Source organism: Ziziphus jujuba, chromosome 1, assembly GCF_031755915.1.
Source record: "Ziziphus jujuba cultivar Dongzao chromosome 1, ASM3175591v1".
Taxonomy (NCBI): domain Eukaryota; kingdom Viridiplantae; phylum Streptophyta; class Magnoliopsida; order Rosales; family Rhamnaceae; genus Ziziphus; species Ziziphus jujuba.
Genome location: NC_083379.1, coordinates 18,965,532 through 18,974,744, shown reverse-complemented (window position 1 = coordinate 18,974,744; position 9,213 = coordinate 18,965,532). Strand labels below are relative to the sequence as shown.

General features: G+C 32.1%; 1 protein-coding gene across 2 annotated transcripts; it reads left to right on the top strand.

Annotated features, from left to right (window-relative positions):
• Nucleotides 1-3,039: 3,039 nt before the first annotated feature.
• On the top strand, nt 3,040-8,332 carry LOC107421662 (G-type lectin S-receptor-like serine/threonine-protein kinase At1g61370). 2 transcript variants are annotated; one of them, XM_016030945.4, is made up of 7 exons: nt 3,040-4,843; nt 4,955-5,065; nt 5,700-5,881; nt 5,956-6,166; nt 6,609-6,846; nt 7,531-7,681; nt 7,769-8,332. In XM_016030945.4, exons 1-7 carry the CDS (start codon nt 3,523-3,525, stop codon nt 8,069-8,071), a joined length of 2,517 nt encoding a protein of 838 aa, XP_015886431.4. In that variant the 5' UTR covers nt 3,040-3,522; the 3' UTR covers nt 8,072-8,332. The 2 variants fall into 2 exon arrangements, with proteins under 2 accessions (XP_015886431.4, XP_060668793.1); XM_060812810.1 differs by having other exon boundaries at nt 3,040-5,065.
• The last annotated feature ends 881 nt before the right edge of the window (nt 8,333-9,213 follow it).

The window sequence follows — 9,213 nt, the reverse complement described above, 5'->3', positions numbered from 1 at the left end:
TTTTTGTCATCGTATCTCCCAAACGGGGAGGAGTCTGGGCAAAAGGACTACGTAAATGAGTTCAAAGGGTCCAAAAATGGTGGGAAAGGTCTATGGGTTGGCCTAAAATGGCAAAAAAATCGACAAATGGCCGGAAAACATTAAACGGCCACCATCGGCTTCAAACGGCCAATCTCGGCTCGTCAAGAGTCGGTTCGGCCTGAAATTTGGTCGGCAACGTCGCCTCGAGTGGGTAAGGAGGTTTTCCGATGCATGCATCAATGTGGGGGCCGAAATTGGGCAAAACAGCAATTACCCAGTTAGGTAGAAAATGGGTTCAAAACGACCCAATTCGGATCCGTGAATCTGAAGAGAATTTTTTTGGGTTTAGGTTACAAAATGGATATTTTGGAACTTATTTCCTGCTGGGCACACTTTCCAAAATTTATATAAAGCCTTGGATCATTAAGAGACAAAAATCTATAACCGATTTGGATACTGATATAAAACTGATAGTTGAAGCTTTACAGAACCATAACTTTTTATCTGTAACTCAAAATTTGGCATGCTGGTAGTCTATGAACTCGTATCAACAAGATCTACATAATGGTATCTCAATCAAACCAATAATATTGACCATTGAGAAAGTCGACTTGGACTCACATATTATTCACTTGATCAAACTTAATCAACCTGGTCAAACTTATTAAAATATGTATATTTTTGTACTGGTTATTATATTCAAAAACTTAATAAACATAAAAAAATAAAATTTATGAAATAAGTATTCTATTTCTATGTTTATACTATAAATAAAACATACCCTTGGTCTTCTTTTCTTTTTTTTTTCTTTTGTAACAAAAGATAAAAATCTATTGAACAGTTATTATAGGGGAAAATGGTGGCCAACCCTGTTGAGGTTATAAATTTGTTTGGTAAAAAAAAGAAAAAAAATCTATTAAACAGTTACTACAAGAGAAAATAGTGGTCAACCTTGTTGAGGTTATAAATTTGTTTAGCAAATTAAAAGAAAATTATATATATATATATATATAGCAATACTATGGTGCGTTTCATCCTTATGCTAATCCGTACCATACATTGCCTTTATATATATATATATATCAATAATGATTTAATTGGCTATATAATTTATTTTATTGTCGGCTGTTTGAACATAAGGTTGGCAAATAATATATTATAATATTAATTTTCAATATTAATTTTAATTTTTATATTTTAATATAAAAATTTTAATAAAAAATAAATCTTTTAATGAGAATTTAATATGTGAATTATAAAAATAATATTGAATTTTAAAAAAAAAATTAAAATTTTTTGTATTTTTATTCTTACTCTCATTTAATATTGTATTACGTCAATATCATGTTACATCAAAACTCTCTCTCTCACACACACACACACACACACACACGTCTATATATTTTGCTTTTAATTAAGGGAAATATTTTATGAGTCACTAAAAATGCTGCTGAAACGACACATTTAATGCAATGATTAACGCCATTTTTTTTTTCTTTTTTTAATGAAGCTCAAATCAATATCATGTTACATCAAAACTCTCTCTCACACACACACACACACACGTCTATATATTTTGCTTTTAATTAAGGGAAATATTTTATGAGTCACTAAAAATGCTGCTGAAACGACACATTTAATGCAATGATTAACGCCATTTTTTTTTCTTTTCTTTTTTTAATGAAGCTCAAATCAATTAATACCAAGTCAACTCGCTTCAAAAAAAAAAAAAAAAAAAACTCCAGATTAACATATCTTGGATCAAAACTCATATAGATATATATATATATATATATATATAATATTTTTGCTTTTAACTAAAGGAATATTATATGAGTCACTAAAAATGCTACTGGACCGACACAAGTCAACTCGCTGAATTCAAAATTAACATATTATTTAGTTAAAAAAAAAAAGCTCAAAATTAACATTTCTTGGAGATGCATTTAGTATCTGATTTAGATGCCTACTGTGTGTGAAAAAAATATTTAAAAACATTAAATTTAGATATTTGCATCCTGTCGAATCAAAGAATCGTGATATATACAGATATATATTTAAAATAGATTTTATTCTTAGAATGTCGATAAGTACTATCTCGTTAAAACGTTCTATATGACTTTTATCAAAGCATTTCTTTATTTTTTTCCTTTCTTCGGAATGCTAAATATATGTTAGAACATGAAATATGAATCAAATTCATACTCAAAATTGAATTGAAATATTGATACAAGTTCGTGCTATCTGAATTAGATATGATTCTGACTAAATTTTAGTTAATTAATAATATATCTTCATATCTTCTCTTTGAAAAGGTAATAACTGTTGCTAATAATTTATTTATTTATTTATTTTTTTCACTTTTGATAAATATATTGATTCGTGATATAAAAATTGTTTTAGTGAATTGCATCAAAATTTCATTGTCAATATCTATTTTATTTTTTAATTACCATATTAAAAAATTAGACTGTCAACCTGATTGAAAAATTAGACTGTCAACCTAACACTATATGCTTTATCTCCCTAACAGTATCTATTTTATTTTTAGTGCATCATCTCCATAAGAGTTAAACAAAACTAGTAATTTTTTTTTTTTTCCTTAGATAATAATTCTATCGATATTTGTAACGTGGTAACCAACAAAAAAAACAATTCCACGGTGCACTTATAACTTGCACGCCACATTCAACTCTCTGAACCTCTCCACCCAATCCCAGTCTTCCTCCATGACTCCTTGTCTCACCCGTCCTCCCAACCATGGTGATGGGATACCAAGTCAAATTAATTTTGTCTCTGTTCATGAAAAGACAATTGTTTCCTGTTCAACCTTTCTAATGGTTTTTTTAAAAAAATAATAATAATAATTAGTTAACCGAATAATATTAAATAAGAAATTGAGACAACTTAAACGAACTGGAGTGAGATGGAGAACATCTTGTTTTGTTTATCTCTCACTTTCTGTTGGTTGTAGATGCACAAGTTTGGAGGCTGGGTCCGACTGAAACAGTTGACGCGTTATTTCACATAGTTTCTCGGAAACTACCCTCATATATTACAAAGGGTTTGCATTTTCATACTTTTCTGCGGTTTGACTAACGTGATGAACTGGCACAAAACCACCAATCATAGGATTCAGTAAACAGTACGGGAAAATGAAACCATTAACAACTATATTTTGGTCTAGCATGATAAGTGGACTTGATGCGAAGCACCTAAGACTAGGATGGCAGTCTGTTTAGGTTGCTCTTCCATATTCAGTTCTCTGTTATGCTTTTTGACTTCTATAGTCGCAAGCTTCATGCAAAGCGCCTTAGAGCAGTAAATTGGCAGTCGTTTAAGGTTTTTCTTCCACATTCAGTTCTATCTGGTATGCTCTTCGACTTCTATATATAGTTCTGTGCTTTATTCTACAATTAGAAAATTTCATTGCAAATATCAAAAGAATTGTATAAAATATAATCAAAAGGGCGCTTGTTTTTGTTTGAATACCATTGGCCAATGGGGGCAAAACACACATATTGCATTGTATTTCAGTTTTCTGTGTGTCTATTGTTCTACTTATTTCAAATGCATCGTTGCTATGCAATTTATAACATAACTTCATCCCAAGTGTTATCTGACGGACAAACTTTGGTCTCCCCAAACCAAACTTTCGAGTTAGGATTTTTCAGTCCTAATAACTCTGGAAATCAATATGTGGGTATTTGGTACAAGGAAATTTCACCACGGATAGTTGTATGGGTCGCCAACAGAGAGAATCCCCTTGCAGTCACAGACTCTTCTGCAAGTCTGACAATTGGCAGCAATGGAAATCTAAATCTTGTGGATGGAAATGAAAAGTCTTTTTGGACAACTAATATTCCTGTTCCATCAAATTCTTCAGTTGCAATGCTTTTAGATAATGGAAACTTCATTCTCAAGAAAGACCACATATCAGAGGAAATTTTGTGGCAGAGCTTTGATCATCTTGGTGATACGTTATTACCCAAAGTAGGACTAGCTTTTAATATTAAAACTGGTCAGAGATCTGTGCTAACTTCCTGGAAAAGTGAAACTGATCCATCACGCGGAAACTTCATCGTTGGAATTGCACCACAGACGCCGCCAGAAGCCTTTATTTGGAATAATGCATCAACTCCTCACTGGAGAAGTGGGCCATGGGATAAGTCGAAGTTTGTTGGGATACCTAAAATGGGTTCATCATACCTCACTATGTTTAATATTGAACAAGATATTGAAAAGGGAGCAATTACTTACTATTTTAATCCATACAACAGCTCTATAAACTCCAATATGTTCATTTCATCAGAAGGAGTTCTAAAAATTATAAACCTGGTGAAATACAATGAATCATACACTATGTGGGACGCGTGGGTGGCACCAAACAGTTCATGTGATGCGTATGGGGTGTGCGGACATTTTGCAGTGTGCAAAACATCTGAATCTCCGATTTGTAATTGTTTGAAAGGTTTTAAACCAAAATCACGTGAGGAGTGGAGTAAAGGAAACTGGACTGGAGGGTGTATAAGGAAAACCGAATTACTTTGTAAGAAAAACACCAGTAGCTCAGCTTCTTATGGAGGAAAAGAAGATGGGTTTTGGAAAAAGAGCATGGTGAAACTTCCTGATTTTTATGAATATGTGCATATTGGTAATGCTGACAAATGCTATGCATGGTGCCAGAGTAATTGTTCATGCTTAGCTTATGCCTTTGTTCACAGCATAGGGTGTTTGGTGTGGTCAAAAGACTTTATTGACATTCAGGAGTTTTCCTCAGGTGGGGAAGATCTTTTTCTTCGTCTTGCATATTCAGAACTAGGTGAGCATGAAGCCTTTTCCCTGAATATTGTTTGGCTTTTGTGTTTGCACTGCATTGTTTGTTTTTGTTTGATACACCTATTTTGTATGTTATGTTCATTTAATGGTTCAGCTGGGAGACAGCAAATCAGGAAGGTTATCATCAGCCTCACAGTAATCGGTACAAGTTTCATATTAGGAGCCATATTTTTCTTTTGGTACAGGTGGAAAACTGACCAAACGTGTAAGTACATAAGCTCTTATTCCTTTCCTTGCCAGAGTGTGGCATATATGTTGCACTGCTTTTACTATCTCTGTTAGGGTGTCTATTGCGTTGATTTAATATAATTTAATATAATATTCTCCTAGGGAACAATTTGAGTGCCAAATGTCTTTGCCATTGGTTGACCCAACAATTTAAACACTTGATGGTTGATAACTAAAAAAGTTTGTGAATTAAAGAAAAGGAAAAAGGATATATGCATCTGTGCTTACCATAGATAAAACTCTATTAATCTTATTGATATTTTTGGATAACTGTTATTTATTTTTATGCTTTTTTATGATGAGATGAGAACTAAATTTTTTTATCCTTTGTGCACTCAAACTGGGTAATACTAAATAAACTTAAACAGATATAAAAAACATGGACTCACTTAGAACATATTTATTTTTCAACGTTACTGCCATACTTATGCTCCTATATGTGTGTTCAAGCGTGTTTTCTCCTAATTTAGATCGCTTAGTTACAAATAACTTAAACATTTCGGATTGATGATGACATAGCCAGCTAACACTAAAGAAACTGAAACGGAACATCTTCATAGAAATGCTTTATGTATCAAGTTATTTGATTTTTTTATTTTTTTTTTAAATAGCTTACCAAAAGAGCATTGATTTGATTGAGAAGAGTGACAATTCAAGAGACAATCTTCGAAGTAAGCAACTGCATGATCCATCAGAACTTGCTATTTTTGAATATGATACCATATTAGTTGCTACGAACAACTTCAGTATCTCAAACAAACTCGGGCAAGGAGGATTTGGCACTGTTTATAAGGTGATTTAATTACTAATTATGACAATCAAAAGACGAAAACATAAATTGATCAAAAATATGTTGATTACTTGCAGGGAAAGCTAAAAGATGGAAAGAAAATAGCAGTTAAAAGGCTTTCTAGTAACTCAGGACAAGGCATAGAAGAATTCAAGAATGAAATAATTTTGATCTCCAAACTCCAGCATAGAAGTCTCGTTAAACTCATGGGTTGCTGCATATACGACGAAGAGAAGTTGCTAATTTATGAGTTCATGCCCAATAAAAGCTTGGATTTCTTCCTTTTTGGTTGGTTTCACAAGCCTTTTATGTATTACACTATTCGTTTTTCTTTTACCATATTTTGTCTTTGATTTTCCATGAAAAGTCTCCCTATGTATACTTATAGTTAGTTTCTTATGTGAGTTCATGGATTTTTTTAAATCATGAATAGCTTATGTGGCAAGATGTTTATCCCTAAGATGCATTGCCAATTGTTTTTTAAAATTAAATCTAAAAAACATAAATCGAATGTGGAAACCCTGGCACTTGGCATGTATACTGGCAAATTCAAATTAATTAAGCTTGAAATATAGTTTGGTTATCTTACAAAGTATCAAGTATAGAGGCAGATTTGTTTTGGTTCCACCTTAATCATTCTGTTCCAGTCTCTTATTTTGCTAATGTTCTGTCTTTTTCTCCTAAACATGCATAAAAATAGAATAATAACTTTCATCGGTGCATTGATTAGACCCAAGAAGAAGATCAGAGCTTAGTTGGGCTACACGCTTCAAAATTATCCATGATGTTGCTAAAGGTATCCTATATCTCCATCGTGATTCCTGTTTAAGGGTGATACACCGAGATTTGAAGGCCAGCAATATTCTTTTAGATGCGAAGATGAATGCCAAAATATCGGATTTTGGATTAGCACGGATTTTCGCAGAAACAATAGATCTAGCCAATACTCAAAGGGTCGTGGGAACTCTGTAAGCATTCTTTCTATTCTATCAGCTACTAAGTGCTGCCATTTTCTAAAGCTAATTTTGTGCAGATTACTGGTGTCATGGGTTTGTGAATGTAAGGACTGCATTTCAGCTAGATAAGTTAGCAGTCATCCTTTATGTCCCCATGATCATGTACCATGCTTTACATTTTTGTTTGGATAGGAATTCAAGCTGTTTTACTTTAATTAGTCTGCACTCTATACACAGACTTATTTTGCTGCTCTAGGAGAATTGCTAGTACTATGCTTAATCTATACGCATGCTCCATTACACAAGTCTTAGGGTTTGAATCCAAGTTTATCATATGAATTAACATATTTTAATTTGATAGCCTTGCTCGCTATATGTATCTGCTTGTATGACTAATATATGAACGAAAATTAAGGATGCTGCAGTTCAATTTTCAGACTTTTCATATTCTGAATTTGATGAAGCAATTTATGTTCTGGCAATTGAGTACTTGTATTTTCTCCCACTCTATACATGCCGATAAATTGCTAGTTTATTCGATTTTCAAGCAGTACTCCTATACAAACAGATGCCGTTTGCGGGTTCTGTTGGACGCCTTTTTCGTATTCTATGTCATCCAGATATAGGACACACTATAAAATCCAATGCCATTCAAGTATTGAACATTAACATATATGTGTGAATACTTTACTGCAGTGGCTATATGTCTCCAGAGTATGCCATGGGAGGAATATTTTCTGAGAAATCTGATGTGTATAGCTTTGGAGTGTTGCTGTTAGAAATAGTTAGTGGCAAGAAGAATAACAGCTTCCATTATCGTGACCAACAATTGAGCCTAATAGCTCATGTGAGTTCATATATTTACTGATCTCCAATCTTAATATGTTATTTGGGCCTACTTGAACTTATTCTGATGGAAAAGATCATATATTAGGCCTGGCAACTTTGGAGTGAATGCAGGCCATTGGAGTTGATAGATGAAACATTGGCTGACTCGTATTGTTCATCAGAGGTAATCAGATGCATAGATGTTGGGCTACTGTGCACACAGGATCATGCCATTGACAGGCCAACCATGCCAGAGGTAGTGTTAATGCTAAGCAATGAAATCCATCGTCCAAAACCCAAACAACCTCTCTTTTATTCTCAAGGCTCCTTGAAATTTGATCTTAAACCACAAAGTGTTACAAAATGCTCCACAAATGAAGCAACCATATCAATGATCGAAGGGCGATAAGTCAACTACTTTTTGGTACTTGAGAATGCTGTGAACTCTGCTTATTCTTTTGTGTTCATGTATTTGGCAGCACCATCTTCTTTGATAATTATGTTATGACCTTTTATTAACAGTTCACTGATTTCTACAATTTAGCAGCAGAGTAGGTATATCTTTCGAACTTCACTGGGTAATTTTAATGATACTGCCACTATATTCTACGGTTGTGGTACATTTCTTAGATAGATAGGCAATACCTTAGTTTCTGTATAAATTTATAAATTTCGATTGGTTTTAATGACATAATGATATTGTCTTAAGTATTTTGTTTTGCTTTGTTTTTACCGGATCAATTTTACTTGTAACAGGACCGGCTTTAGGCCTCTACCTGTTAGGCGCCTAAGCCGTAATTGAGATGCCATCAATAAATTCTGTTAAAAAGTTCAATATTCAAAATTTATTCTCTTTTTTTTTTTTTTTTTTTTTTGACATAAAAATTACTTCTTAAAAATTTAAAACTGCAGTTTATTACATATGCATGTAAAAGATTGTAAAATATTAAAAGATAGGAGAATGTTGATAACAAAAAAAAAAATTAATGTATACTTAAGAAAATTTAGTTTATAATCTCAAGAAAATTTAGTTTATAATCTCATTAAAAAAAAAGAATATTTAGTTTATAAGAGAGAAATTAAGTAAAAATGAGCTAAATGTTTACTTTTTTGTGGACCAATAGTGCTAAAGTTAGGAAAATGTTTATCAAATATATTTATTAGATGATGTGATAATATTTAATTAATTTAGCTATTAATTTAAGTATTTATTTTTTGATATTCAGATTATATGAATATATCAATTAATAATATTTTAGTATGTATCATTTACTAAATACATTTAGTAAAATATTTTAGTACATGTAGGATTATAAGCATAAAATTGAATGTGACTTGTTTACTCTTTACCAAAAGAAAATTAATTACCGACAATGATGGTCATAAAATGTTTGACTGAATATTCCAGTGTAGTAGAAACTGAGAGAACGGTTATTATTTTAAATTTATATTTTATTTTTCTGGGATAATATATGTGTTAATACATATATATATATATATATATATATATATATATATATGTATGTATATGGTAATTTGTATTGCTAATGG